The sequence below is a fragment of the Pseudophryne corroboree genome, chromosome 9, assembly GCF_028390025.1.
Source record: "Pseudophryne corroboree isolate aPseCor3 chromosome 9, aPseCor3.hap2, whole genome shotgun sequence".
NCBI lineage: Eukaryota > Metazoa > Chordata > Amphibia > Anura > Myobatrachidae > Pseudophryne > Pseudophryne corroboree.
The window spans coordinates 293,156,194-293,171,770 of NC_086452.1; the positions used below are offsets into that span (position 1 = coordinate 293,156,194).

The 15,577-nt window shown below is 48.3% G+C and overlaps 1 protein-coding gene across 1 annotated transcript in view; it reads right to left on the minus strand.

Annotated features, from left to right (window-relative positions):
* Positions 1-13,566, minus strand: part of EP300 (E1A binding protein p300) — a 415,411-nt gene extending 401,845 nt beyond the window's left edge. Inside the window, exon 1 of the mRNA XM_063941527.1 lies at positions 12,411-13,566. Coding sequence (XP_063797597.1) covers positions 12,411-12,498 — 88 coding nt within the window. The 5' untranslated portion in view covers positions 12,499-13,566. The remainder of the gene's footprint in view (positions 1-12,410) is intronic.
* Between the last annotated feature and the right edge of the window lie 2,011 nt (positions 13,567-15,577).

A 15,577-nucleotide genomic window follows, 5' to 3' on the forward strand; every position in this document is an offset into this window, starting at 1 on the left:
CAGTGCACACCAGGTAGTACCAAATCTTTCTTTTAGTGTGCCCAGTCTCCTGCGGAGCCGTCTATTCCCCATGGTCCTTACGGAGTCCCCAGCATCCACTAGGACGTCAGAGAAATTTTCATATTTTGATAAACGTTGGGAAATTTTAATTCTTTTGAGTGCCACTACTATAATTAATGGGTGCCCGATAGAGCAATTCTGGTAAGGGTACCCAAACCATGGAATTTTCACACACTTTCTCCTCAGGAGGTGGTGAGAAAGTGTGTGTCCCCACATCACTTGCACGTTAACTTAGCAACAAATTAAATGCTTCATCAGGTACCATCTAGTGAAAGATGACAGACGAGTAGGGTAAGCATAAAAAAAAAAAAAAAAAAAAAAAAAGGATAGAGAAGGGGTTGTGACAGACCTGGGGCAATCATAGAACATGTTCAAAACTACTACAGGTTGAGTCTCCCTTATCCAAAATGCTTGGGACCAGAGGTATTTTGGATATGGGATTTTTCCGTATTTTGGAATAATTGCATACCATAATAAGATATCATGGTGATGGGACCTAAATCTAAGCACAGAATGCATTTATGTTACATATACACTTTATACACACAGCCTGAAAGCAATTTTAGCCAATATTTTTTATAACTTTGTGCATTAAACAAAGTGTGTCTACATTCACAAAATTCATTTATGTTTCATATACACCTTATACACACAGCCTGAAGGTCATTTAATACAATATTTTTAATAACATTGGGGTCAATTCTATTCGGCAACTAAAGAATAGCGCCGGGAATTAGCTCCCGACGCTATTCAATTCAGCTAAAGTTAAGTCGGCGATGTCCCGTTCTCGCCGACTTAACAGGTAGTTTTGTCGGGAGAACGGGCATTCTCCGACTTAACTACCCGGCGCGAGGCTGATTCCCGACAGAATCAGCCTCGCGCCGGCCGCGAGGCAGCACTTTTGTCGGGTTTCTTCTCTCATCCCCCGGGGATGAGAGAAGAATTCCCGACAATTGCGGGCAACTAGTAGCAGAATTGAATAGCGTCGGGAGCTAATTCCCAGCGCTATTCTTTGGTTGCCGAATAGAATTGACCCCTTTGTGTATTAAACAAAGTTGGTTTACATTGAGCCATCAAAAAACAAAGGTTTCACTATCTCACTCTCACTCAAAAAAGTCCGTATTTCGGAATATTCCGTATTTCGGAATATTTGGATATGGGATACTCAACCTGTAGTAATAAAATATACTTATAAGTCCACACCTGTAGCTACTGCCAGTGGATGTGGGAGGATCGGAGGCAGTAATGACATTTTGCAGATGCACCAGCGCTCAGATCCCCAGCATATGAGAAAACAACTTGCTCTACTGTTTTTTTTGTTTTGAGTGTATGCATGTGTTTGGTTGGGGACCGGGTGGGGGAAACTGGAGCGGAACTAAAAGTAGCTATTGCTTGAAAATAATCTGACATAAAAGGTGAAATTCAATAGTTTCTCTTGCCGGCAGCCAGCAGATGGAGTCCAACGGAACTATTCAACTGTTGCTCCAATACAGCAACATTGGCTGCCGGCGCCGGCATTTCACCTTGCAGCCCCTTGGTGCGTCAAGCTGAAATAAGCAAAAAGTGAGTGAGTGTAATGGGGCTAAACCCGACCTCTGTGGATGCGACAAGCACGATAAAAACAATAGACCTACCAGTTTTCCGTCACTTTAGACAGAAGAGATAAACAATTCAGTATCGCCTACAGACTCAATTGTTTTGGTCGCCAATAGCTCCCATCTAAAGCGTCTGGCAACTATTCAACTGTTTGCACACCCAGTCCCAAGGCTGCACTTATTGCAGATTTCTGCCTTCACCCACCTGAAGTGCAAGCAGAAATCCGCCTACAATAGGGATTTGTGGTTGGGTGCGAGAGTGCCTTAACCGTAGCTCGCCCAGCACTTAGCCTGGAAAAAGACACGTTACAAAGATAATTCCATTGCATTTGGGCACAGGAACGATGCCCCGACCAGTGACATCTCCCGTGCTAAGTTTTGTACGTACTGCAGTTAAGGCAAACCTGCATCCATGCCAAAACATCCTACTTTAGGCGGAATTTTGCTCGTACCGCAAGATAAATAAATCTGTGATAAGTGTAGCCATATGGTTGGGCATCCAAAACAATTCAATCGACTACTAAGAGATAAGAGAAAAATCGAGTCTTTTTACCAAGGGGCACCTTAGCAGTTACTAGGGCGAATTTCATGGTTATCGCACCCTGACCTCAAATCTAAAGTGAGGAGACATCGCAAGGGTGATATTGAATTGATCCCTGTTATCACGCTGATCGCAGCTAAACCCCGACTAAATGAATGGGCGCGATCCCGAAAAGTGCTGCTTGGTGTCCAAACAGGTCAGTTTTCACCTGAAATGTCAGCACCGGCAGCCAGCCGTGCCCAAACTGAGCTACAATTGAATAGCTCCGTTGGGCTCCATCTGCTGGCACAAATTACATTTGAATTCCGACCATTGTCTGCTTATCCCCAGAACCCTACAATATTTGGACAAGATTCAATTGTTTAAAGCAGGCATTCCCAACCTAGATCCTCAAGGCACGTTCTCGTGATATCCATGCTTCAGCACAGATGGTTTAATTAAGTCACTTGTACAAAAGCATGAATATCACTAAACTTGGACTACTAAAACCTGGAACTTGCGTACCAAGGTTGGGAATGCCTGGTTTAGAGTGCCAGCAGCCATTAGATAGCACCCAACAAAGCTATTCAATAGTTTCTCTGTTTGGCTGCCATCTCACGCATTTCAGTGTGCCCCTCCCTCACCACCAGGGGGTGGCAAGCTGAAATGAGTGAAAGGTAACCCATTTGGGCATTCAAATGGGACTCTCTCACATTGCACCCATTACTTTGGTCATGTTTTACGTGCCTAAACCAGACCTCTCTGAACACTATATAAAAATACAATTGAAAATCACCTCCCCGATCTCCAAACAATTTAGACAGATCAGGAGCAATAAACAACTGCATCTCGCCCACTGCCTTAAGTAGTACAGAAAAGTGGAGAGCGGAAGATGTGGTTATAAGGTCCAGACCACCCCATCCTATTTGCTATAACTGAGGGGTAACTGTCTACTTTGCTAAAATTATATGTTATTTTTGGGCCAACAATGTTTCTACATCTTTTTTCATTCAACACCATGCAAACTAGCAAACAAGAGAAAAGGCAACAGTGCTCAATTGCACATTTTATTTTGCATTTCTGGAAAATTGGTTTGATGCCAATAAAAGAACCACAAAGGGGGAATTCAATTGTTTTATAATGGGCTTCTTCATAGTGTATCCCAATTTTGCAGCCATCGCACCCATTCTTACAGAATGGGCATCTTACAACTGCCCCAATTCAGTTGTTTAAAATAGTCTTCCTTGTAGGCGCAGAGAAGGGGATAAAGTGCAGGACAAAGCAATGGGTGTTTAGACAGTGTGGCTGCAGTGCCGGGGTGTCTGCGGGGGGCAGTAGGGAAAAGAAGCTCTGAGTTGGCCAGAGGTAAGCGAGTGTCTTAGCGGCTTAAGAGTGAGTAAGGAGCCGCTGCAGCCGAGAGACCTGCCCCAGGCTGCAGCCCTCAATGCCAACCGCTGGGGTTCGGGAGATCTGCTCCCGGCACCACAAGGTGATGGGTCAGTGTGCTAACCCGGTAGGTTAGGCACCCCCGGGGGAGGTTTGGGTCAGGCTCAAGCTGCAGGAGAGGGAGGGTTAGGTTTAAGCACTAAAGGTGGAAGTTAGCTTTAGGCTGCGGGACCAGAGGGTTAGGGGGTAGGGCGAAATGCACTCTACAGTGATCGCAAAAAAGCGCTATTGCGCGTTTTTTACCCCAAAATGAGGACTGGGGGACTCACTTTTTAAGAATGGGCGGGTCCCCGGGACGCGCTCCGTTGAAATTGCTCTCTGGCGCTCGATTGGTCTGACTTTTCTCTGACCTTAGTGGTCAGAAGTCAGCGGCTGCTGCTGGGCGGAAAGATGCGGTGCCGGGAGTCAGAGAGTTTACACACTGAGAGGACTGACGGGAAGCTGCAGCGCGGCACTCCGGGGCTTGATCCACACTTGTCACCCTCTCCCCGGCTGCACTAATCAATGGGGGGAGGGAGGGGGCAATAATTACAGATGATATGGGAGGTGCCGGAGCCGCCGCCAGATGAAATCACCCAGCAGAGTGATGAAGCAAGTCGGACCCGCCACCTGGGAACAGATCCCTACACAGAGCTGGCAGTGCAGAGGTAATTTAGCTGAGCCAGTGTGCGGGGTCAGGCAAAAGCTGAACAGCAGCAGGCCAATGCTGCTTAACGGTGTCTGCCAGCCCAGTATCCCCCACCATTACTGACCCTGCCAGCCCAGTGTTTACACCTTCCCTCCCCAACCAGCCCACTGTGTTATCTCACTGCCCTTCCATCTAGAACCCCCTTGTCAGTCCAGACACTGATTCCCCTCCCCAAATCAGCCCAGTGTTACCTCCTCACACCCCTATATCTCTGCCTGGCGCAAGGTGTATAAGGGGCTCTGCCTGGCGCAAGGTGTACAACGGGCTCTGCCTGGCGCAAGGTGTACAACGGGCTCTGCCTGGCGCAAGGTGTACAACGGGCTCTGCCTGGCGCAAGGTGTACAACGGGCTCTGCCTGGCGCAAGGTGTACAACGGGCTCTGCCTGGCGCAAGGTGTACAACGGGCTCTGCCTGGCGCAAGGTGTACAACGGGCTCTGCCTGGCGCAAGGTGTACAACGGGCTCTGCCTGGCGCAAGGTGTACAACGGGCTCTGCCTGGCGCAAGGTGTACAACGGGCTCTGCCTGGCGCAAGGTGTACAACGGGCTCTGCCTGGCGCAAGGTGTACAACGGGCTCTGCCTGGCGCAAGGTGTACAACGGGCTCTGCCTGGCGCAAGGTGTACAACGGGCTCTGCCTGGCGCAAGGTGTACAACGGGCTCTGCCTGGCGCAAGGTGTACAACGGGCTCTGCCTGGCGCAAGGTGTACAACGGGCTCTGCCTGGCGCAAGGTGTACAACGGGCTCTGCCTGGCGCAAGGTGTACAACGGGCTCTGCCTGGCGCAAGGTGTACAACGGGCTCTGCCTGGCGCAAGGTGTACAACGGGCTCTGCCTGGCGCAAGGTGTACAACGGGCTCTACCTGGCGCAAGGTGTACAACGGGCTCTACCTGGCGCAAGGTGTACAACGGGCTCTACCTGGCGCAAGGTGTACAACGGGCTCTACCTGGCGCAAGGTGTACAACGGGCTCTACCTGGCGCAAGGTGTACAACGGGCTCTACCTGGCGCAAGGTGTACAACGGGCTCTACCTGGCGCAAGGTGTACAACGGGCTCTACCTGGCGCAAGGTGTACAACGGGCTGTGTGTAACGTGCTCTACCTGGCGCAATGTGTGTAACGTGCTCTACCTGGCGCAATGTGTGTAACGTGCTCTACCTGGTAAAGTATGTATAATATGCTCTGTCTGGCGCTAAGTGTAAAACGTGCTCTGTCTAGCGCTAATAACGTGCTCTACCTGGCGCAGCGTGTATAGGAGGTTCTACCTGGTGCAATGTGTATAAGCGGCACTACTGTGTGGTATAATGTGAATTGGTACTATTATGTGGTCACGCCCCTTCTCCATTAAGCCACGCCCCTAAATTTTTCACGTGCACCTTCGGCGCGCACTGCCTATGCTTTGTGTTCTGGGAGGTGGAGAACCAATTCACTTTCTGCCAAGGGGCACCAAAATGTCTAGTTACAGCTCTGGTGCAGGATGTCCTGCATGCTACACAGCCCAGCAGCACTGTCACCCCATCCCCCCCACCTTGCAACAAGATTAAGATTAATAAGAACCTTCATTCCAATAAGACCCAGAAAAGGACCGGTAGGACCCCAATTTTTAAAAGTGAGGGGTCCCTGGGACCCACTTTTTTTTGGGCTCAGCGCGATCACTGCTCTACTCACCCCTGTCAGGATTTCATACATCGGGATCCCATGCGCCAGCATTTAATACTGATTCCGTCTGTAAATCAGTGTGTCAGTCTCCTAGACACAGTAACCGCCCCACCAACCCTGGGAAATACACTATCCACCCCATTTGTTTTTTATTGTAGAGGCCAATGGGGCCAATTCAATTGTTTTGGAGGTGCCCAAACATTTGGGGCTAATTGCTGCTCCAGTTGCGCACCCAATAGTATCGGGTTAGCTGGGCAAAGCGCCTAAACAAGTCTAAAGTGGAGGTTGGGGTGCTCAAACACCCATTTAAGCGCCCAAACCACGATGTTTACGCACATTTCAGCTCATGCCTCAGGAGGCTGCGAGCTGAAATGCGTCTTTCCAGCCGAACGGAGCAACAATTGAATTGCTCCGTTGGGCGCCATCTAGTGGTGCCCGGGAGACAAACAATTGAATCTGCCCCATTTTTTTCTTCCCCATGTGGGGGCCAATAGGGACAATTCAATTGTTTTATAATGGGCGTTTATAGTACGGTGTCCATCGTTTTCGTGGCTGTCAGGCCTATTTAGATAGAATGGGTGTCTGAACAGCCACAATTCAATGGTTTCCAACAATCATGTTAGTGGGTGTAAATAAAGAGGAGGGGTGCAAGGCGGAGCAATAAGCGTCTAGGAGGAGGCACCATTTTCCACTGTGGATGCCAGGAAAGTGTGTGGCTGCAGCGCTGGGGTGCCTAACTTGCAAATCCTGGGCAGGTAGTATGGTCCTGAGCGGAGATAAAGGGGGAGCAGGAGCCTGCGTCCCGTGTGCTTATGCCCGCAGACATGGACTGTGAGCTGTCCCGGGGTAGGGTGGAATGTTGTGTACTTATGGCTGCATGCGTATGTCGGCATATGTGGGGAGGGGGGCGGAGAGTTTTGCGTCAGGAGGGGGAGCAGGCAAACGGGCGCAGCTGTAAACTGGGAATCTGGGAGTACGTCCCAACTGCTGCACGGCGTGGAGACTGGGGCCGTTACCAACCGCTGCTGTGGACAGTGCGAGCAGACCAGCGCAGCTGGGGGCCAGAGTACAGTGTGTCCCAATGGCTGCAGAAGTGGAGTGTGCAGACAGCAGCATTGTTTGTAGGCTTAGTGGTGCTTTGAGTGCTGTCCATGAGTGTAATCTGTGGGGAGAGGGCAGTGACTACCTCACACTGCTGTGTTCAGGGGAGGTGTGCTTGGCTGCTGCAAATGGGAAGGAGGAGCGGACAGACGCAGCTGTGGGCTGGCCAGGGGTAGGTTAGTGTTTCAACGGCTGCAGTGTGTGTGGGGAGAAGTGTGCTGATTGCGGCTGTGGGGCGGAGACTCTGTCACCCACTGCTATGTGCTGGAGGGGAGTGGGCAGATGGCTGCAGCTGCGGCCAGGGTAGTGTGTGGGCGGTTGCGGATTGTGCTATCCACGGCTGTGGGGAGGGAAGAGTGTATATAGAAGCCTGCATGGTGTTGGAGTGGGGAAGAGGGAGTGTGGACTTTGCCACAGGCTGCCGAGTGTGTCCAGATGGCTGCAGGAGGAAAGTGTATGTCAACTGCAGCAGTCAAACCAAAATCACACTCCTCTGGGGTGGCGAGTTCTAGCATGACCAAAAGATCAACAATAGATGCCTAAACACAACTTTTCATGACTGTTTAAAACAACTGAATTGCAAATGCCATGTTAAAGATAGGCAAGCTTTAGATGCCCAAAAGCATGACAACTGAATTGTGACTTCGTTTGGGAGTCTAAAAAACATGTTTAGACAGAAAAAAAAAAAAAAAACAGACACCCAACTGACTTTTCAAACAATTGAATTCCACACAAGGTATTGCTTTTAGTTCTTTCTGCAACTTTTTTTCTATTATGTATTATTTTTTTTAATTATTAAAATGCAGTGTTTAGGTACATTTTCTTTGCAGTGATAGGCAGTATAAACAAAGTTATGGTAAGTCAAAAGTGTAAAAATTTCTAGGAGTGTGGGGCTGTGCACACTGCAGGGATGTCCTCAATGCAGAGGTGCCAGCGGCATCGGCAGTGCGAGGGTACTGGCGGTATCCTCAATGTGGGTATGTCGGCACTGTTGGCAGCGATGAGGGATTCAGGCATTGTCAGCAATGCACGGGTGCCGGCAGTGCGGGTGTCCCAGTGGTGTCCTCACTGCATGGGTGCCGGCAGTGCAGGTGTCCCAGTGGTGGACCTCACTGCAGGGGTGCCGAAAGACGGCTCTCTCAGCCAATCAGTGGTCTACCATAGCCTATTATGGAGACTGGTGTCCGAGCCGAAGCCTCAGAATCTGTCAGTGGAATCCTGAGGTTTTGGCTCGCTTGGGGGATCAGGGGTGGGCAGGGAGATCCAAGCTGTGGCTCGGATCACCCCAGATCCCCTATGTTTGGGTGGGTTCAGTTCTTTGCGAACCTAACCCGCTCATCTCTAGTTTGAACACACCCCATCCAAATCTAACTTTCTCTGCACATGTTACATCTGCAGCATGTTTCTGCCCAGTTGCTAACTTTGATGGTTTGCTAACAAACCTGTTAGTACAGAGAAGACAACACAAGGCATAGTTGAACATGACTGATCGCAGGCTAGATAAGTTTCTGTTACCCAGAGCAGTCAACCTAATTGTTGAACCATCAATTGTTGTTCCATTTTCATAAATAAAATGGAACTACATTATGTAGGATTAGACGTGAAGAGCAATTCAACTGAATGCAATACAGGGGAGATGTGCTTTTGGGATAGAATGTGAAGACAAGCAAAAGCACCATATAATGTGAGTCGAATTCAATAGTTTTTCTGCTGGCAACCAGCAGACTGACATACTCAACTGTAGCTTTGTTCGGGTACGAATGGCTGTCGCTGTCTGCCTTTCAATTCGCACCCAGGGGGTGGTGAGATGAAATGCACGAAAAGTGACCCGTTTGGACACCAAACTGCACTTTACGTGCTCACTGCCTCATGCGGCTGATAGACAGACAATGGGGTCGATTCTATTCAGCAACTAATGAATAGCGCCGGGAATTAGCTCCCGACGCTATTCAATTCAGCAACTAGTTACGTCGGCGATGGCCCGTTCTCGCCGACAAAACAGGTAGTTTTGTCGGGAGAACGGGCATTCTCCGACTTAACTCCACGGCGCGAGGCTGATTCCCGACAGAATCAGCCTCGCGCCGGCCGCGAGGCAGCACTTTTGTCGGGTTTCTCTTCTCATCCCCCGGGGATGAGAGAAGAATTCCCGACAATTGCAGGTAATTAGTTGCTGAATTGAATAGCGTCGGGAGCTAATTCCCGGCGCTATTCATTAGTTGCCGAATAGAATCGACCCCATAGGGGTCGATTCAATTCAGCAACAGTTGAATAGCACCGGGAATTAGCTCCCGGCGCTATTCAATACAGCGACTAGTTACCCTCAATTGTCGGGAATTCTTCTCTCAGCCCCATGGGGTGAGAGAAGAAAACCAACAAAAGAGCGGCCGCGCAAGGCTGATTCTGTCGGGAATCAGCATCGCCGCGGGTAGTTAAGTCGGCTAATGCTCTTTCTCCCGACAAAACAACCTGTTAAGTCCGCGAGAACTGGCATTCTCCAACTTGACTTTAGCTGAATTGAATAGCGTCGGGAGCCAATTCCCGGCGCTATTCAACTGTTGCTGAATTGAATCGACCCCAACGTGGCAAGGAACACACACACTAGGTATAACTTCCAAAAGCATTGTTTCTTTTTCCACAGACAGCAGTTCATAAACAGGTTATAGGTCAGGACAGTATACAGTAAAATTTTAAATACATGTATTACAACGTCCCAGGACCCCTAACAGTCTCCCCATGGCCTATAACCTGGGAGACTAGTTCACTATCAGGAGTTCCTACCTCTGTTCCCAGCAGAGGTTTAAGCCAAATTCCCAGGTGCAGATGATTACCTGCAGGTCAATCCACAATGAAATTGTCATTTTTTTTGTGTGTGATGACCCCTGTAAGTTGTCAGAAATCCCCATTACTTTACTTTTATTTACCTTCATATGAAGATTGCGGCCATTTTTGTATCATGGCGTATGACATTTTTCACTGTTGCAGATGTTTGGGGTAAATGCAATATCTCAGCTCAAAAAAAGTCAGAAAGCTGAGATAAAAAAAAAAAACATTTTCAGCACGTCAAGCTATTTTGTTTGTCATATAAATATTTCCCGACCCCACTTCCTTATGTCTGAAATTAAAGGCCAAAAGTTAATTGTCAGATTTTAAAGAGTCTATTTTTTGGATTGTACTTCAGTGGGAAGGAACATTTCAGAGCAGTTTTTTTTTTCTTTTAATAGTTATACACTGTAAGATTTGCCAAACAAATGTATCTGTCTTGTCATTTTCCACCTAAATTGACCTAATATTTCTGGTGGGGGGACCTGAAAAATTTCAAATTCACAGCATACACAGTACTCTAGACACCTATTACTGTGGACAATATAACAAAATTGAATTTCCCCCATTGTGTATCATTTATGGCCTATGTATTAATCACATCGCTTCCGGATTAACAGTCAGTATAACAACATTTTGTGGGCAATTCAGTTGTTTTGAGCACCCGTAGCTTCAATCGAAAATGACTGGATCTATTCAATTGTCTGCACAACCAGTCCCATGCTGGCTGCGACAGCCGCATTCTTGGGCCCAGAATGCACAGAATAACCTGCGTATAGCAGCTTCTCCTGTGCTAACTGTGATGCAGTTTAGAGGTGCCCAGGCCAAAGCCCTACTTTATGCAGATTTCTACTCCCATCTCTAGGGTACAAGCAAAAATCTGTTATTAGCGCTATCTCGGGCCTGAGCGCCCAAAACAACTTAAGTGTTTTGGGTGCTTCGGTCAGTCACTTTAGATGGAAGCCAAACCAAATTGCATTGCCCCTAAATTCAAATATGTCTGCTATGTACTAACTTGCAGGAACAGCAGTACTGATAGCCGCTGTCCATGCGAGTTACATCTCTGGCACACTGAAGGAGTCTCAGTTGTGAAAGAATCCTCCAAGGCATCAGACACTGCAAATGGTACTGATGGTAATTTGTGAAGGATTCTTAAAATAATTGAACTTTGTAGTTTCATTGCAGAAGCTTGCACAATATTAAAAATCTACTAGGAAAAAGTAAAGTGCCCTACACATTAATAGATCTGCCGCTGAGCTGCCCGACGGCGGATACGGCCGACCCGGCGGGGGGGGGCAGTGACGGGAGGAGTGAAGTTTCTTCACTTACCCCCATCACCCAGCTCCATTGAAGTGCAGGCAAATATGGACGAGATAGTCCATATTGGCCTGCAAGCACAGCCGACGGGGGACCAGAGATGAACGAGCACGGGGCCGCGTATCGTTCATCGCTGGTGACTCCACACTCAAAAATATGAACGTTATCTTGTTCAATAATGAACGAGATCGTTCATATCTTTTGAGGAATATCGGCCAGTGTGTAGGGCCTATAAGAAATCCAAAAAATGACAGAACTCTATAAATCATACTAACCAAATGAATGAGTATATTAAAGACATTCACTCTGCAATACCTATCTTTACAAAAAAAAACTTAACTTTATTTAAAAGTTTTAGAACCTTTAAATAAAGTTATTTTCAAAACAAGCATTGCAATTAGGTTTTGCAATGGATTTATAGTTATAGCTGCTAATTAGACTGCCACATACAATTTTTTTAAGCCATAGTGATAGGGGCCTCACAATAACCAATCAAAATAACCAAAAAAAAAAAAAATTCTACTGGGTTCCAAAACAGATATTGTAGTCTGTACGTAAAGTAGCATAGTATTTATAACATGCTTTACAATGTAGCAGGGGAGCACATCAAGGTAAGGTACAGAGATACAACAAATTTTATTGTGAATGAAGTAGACAGGTGTTGAAATCCACCAAACCACCCAAATACTTGACAAAGTAGCGATGCTCTTAGAATGCAGTTCAACTGTAACCCAAAGTGCTATCTTGTAAAACATCATGAAGTGTTTCATTAAAAATACATTTTTCTAAATAGTTCTCATTATTATACCTAATACCTGTGCAATAAATAATATATTTTACCATCCTCATAATCTCAATCCTTAAATGCAAAACTTAAAAATTACTAGGTGAAGGAGAGCATTTTTCAGCAACTATTGTGTAAATGCTAATGGTAACAAAAAGGAAGCACACTCTTAATTTACAAATCAGAACCTGTGACATGTATATGGCCAACTTTTAACACAAGAAATATCCCATAACATACATCCTTTAGGGTGACATAAACTGAAGGCTGGTTTAAACAGTTAATCACAAATCATGAACCCTAAAGAGAAACATTTTGTAATTATATCACACATGAGTAGCAGTAACATGAAAGTGATACATGAGTGACATAAAAAATAAAATAAATAAAATAAATAAATAAAAAAAGAGTGAAGTGCTAGTTACCTGGACCATCACTGGAAGACAGAGCAGGAGAAGACATCTTGGGCTTCTTGGCTGAAGGAGGCCCAGGATCAACCAAATTTTCAGCCATGACTGCAAATGTTTTTTATGTGTCCAAACCTCCACTATTAAGTAAAACGCGAGTCAATAAGACACAGACAATGGACGCCTAGAGGGAAGCGCAGCTGCTCGTCTCTGCTGTGTAAGAGAAGTGAAGACTCCTCAGTATGTGGATGTGTGATGGGCCCCAGACTCAGGTGCTCAGGCTCCCCATTCCCGCACTGCTGCTCCTGCTGAGCGGAGCCAGGTATGGGGGCCTCTCTTGAGACGTCATCCTCCGCTGAAATCACAGCACACAACTAGGGGATCGGGGGCAAATCACTACAGAAAAATTAGGTAGGGGCAGGCTAGCGGATCTCTACGTGAGGGGTGACGGAGCTCTTATGGAGATGGGGAGACGGGATTCCCTCTACCTTACGGCCACTCAGAGGCGCAGACCCGGGTCTCTCCCCCCGTGAGAGGGCGGCATCGTTGCGCCAATAGATCACCGCGGATTTGCTGCTGATGCAGGGCTCAAGATTACATAGCTCCCTTCTGATACTGCTCGAGTAGGGCTCGGTAGATAGCGAAAGTCGGGTGTGTGACCCCCGCTGGCCGCGCCGCCAGCTGGGCTACAGACCAAGGCCCCTGGAACGATCGGCCAGGCTCGGAGGACTGCAGCCTCCTCTTCTCTGCCTGGCAGAGAACGCGGGTTCTCGGGATATCAATGCGGGCGCTGAGCAGAGTCACCCGCGGGTGTTGAATGCTAGGGCGCAAATTCTCGATGTTAACTGGCCGAAGCCGGTGTCGTCGCCGCGACTCTCCTGGGATGTAGGGGGAGCAGTATCTCCGGGTGGTCTAAGGATGAGAGGATGGAGGAGCTCGTCCCCGAAGGGCCTGGATGAGAACGTAGGTCACCGGGGAAACCGCTTACAGCTCTGCAAACCCTTCTAGGGCTCTAGGGGCCCGCTATTCTCATATATTTCAGGTTAAAGCTCCGTCCCTCACACACAAACAAAATGGCGGCTGTTGTTTCTTCACTCCTCTCAGGGAAGCTTCGGCAGTAGCAGCCGGAAACGACGCAACGCCACAGTAAGGAAGAGATACACCTCTAGGGGCGGGACACTGCGTCTGGGAGGGGCATCGCAAGGCGCGCGCTCATTGGTTGCATCACACAATGAAATTCTACAACCTGGAGACCTGCGAAGAACACGTGTTGTCGACGGAAACGTATGATTGGATAAATCACTGCCGAGACCTTACTGCGTCACGGCTAGTGCTCGCTGTCTTAAAGGGAAGGTGTGGGGCCTCAGTTTTTCTCTCCCTTCCCCCATTTTATTCGGCACAAAATAATGTTCCGGCCGAGATTATTATGGTAACGTTTTAGTGTTGTATGAATGGCCAGTTACTGTTAGGTTTATTCTCATACATCACTGGAATTAATTCGACGCTTACGCTGCTTTAGTTACAATATAACCCGCAGGCCATTTCAGTGCTGGGGCATTAAAGTGAAATGTAAATGGTGATAAAGCCACCATACATCACGAGGCTGAAGTTAGCTTCTTATTCGGCCAGCTTTTTCTTATTCACTTCTTATTCGAGCACCAGCTTCTTATTAAGAAAACTGAGTTTTGCAAGGGTTAATAAATCAGTGAGGAACTAGGAGAAGATGGAGCTCAGTTACTGAAAGTGAGTGAAGAAGGGATGCAGTAATGGTATGCGGTCAAGATCCCGCCAGACGAGATCCCGGCGGTCGTAATGCAGACACCGGGATCCCGACCGGCACAATCCCAACATATTCTCCCTCCGTGGGTATCCACGACACCCATAGAGGGAGAATAAATAAGTGTGCCAAGCATAGCGAGGCATCGGGCCCGTGGCGAGCGCAGCGAGCCCGCAAGGGGCTGCGTTGCGCTCGCCCCCCTCTCGGGATTCTGCCGGCCGGGATCCCAGTGTCGGTATTACAACCGCCGGGATCTCGTACTGATGCGCAGTAATGACCATAATGTGCTCCAGAGGGAATGTATAGCTATGTAGTATAAAAAAAAAACACAACTCAAATCAAAATCGTCCGTATGGTTTGTCAGTTGGGTTAAAAATTATGATCCAAATGTATTAAGCTTGGGCCAGATGTACTAAGCCTTAAAAAGTAATAAAGTGGAGCGTGATAAAATACCAGCCAATCAGCTCCTAACTGCCATGTCACAGGCCCTGTTTGAAAAATGATGACGATAAAGGGGTATATTCAATTAGAGTCGGAAAGACGGCAGTTTCCGGATGAGTTAGTTTGGAAGGAGTTCCGACCTATTCAATAGGACTTGTCGGAAAATGAGTGGATCGGTGGAATAGCCGCCGATCCGCGTGCTACTGACAGAGAAGGGGCCAAATCCGACAGGTTTTGGCCCCGTTTTCCGACAATCTCAAACCGACTTTAAAAAAAGTCGGATTGAGTTGAGACAGGGGAACGGGGCAGCGGGCTATGAGGAGCGGTGCGGCGGCCTATGGGGAGCAATGCGGTGGCTACGGGGTGCGGTGTTGGCAGGTTCCTTATGACGGCCGTCCCCTGGCCAGGCACCTCTCTCCCTGCAGCGCAGGACTGGGCTACACAGCCGTGATGTGCGGCTCCAGCAGCTCCCTGTGTTCTCACGGGGAGCTCCTGACAGCAGCTGCACAGACATCGGCCAAATCCGACAGTCAGATTTGGCCACTCTATTGAATAGGGGTTGTCAGATCCATTCCAACAAATGTATGTCGGAATGGATCCGACTCTTATTGAATATACCAAAAAGAGATACAGATAAAGGGGGGAATTCAAATGTTATCGCCACCGATCTCACATCTAGTGGCTGCCGGCCTCAATGCGATTTAAATTCTGCCCAAAGAGTGATAAAGCACCAACCAATGAGCTCCTAAAGGCCCCTGCACATGGCACGATGTGTCCCCAAACGACACATCGCAAGCAATGTGATCCAGTAGGGTGCTGGCATGGGTGTAGTATGGTATGCCGGCGGCCGGGCTCCCGGCGACCAGCATACCGACGCCGGGAGCCCGACCGCCAGCATACCGACAGCGTGGCGAGCGCAAATGAGCCCCTTGCGGGCACAGTGGCGCGCGCTATTCTCCCTCCAGGG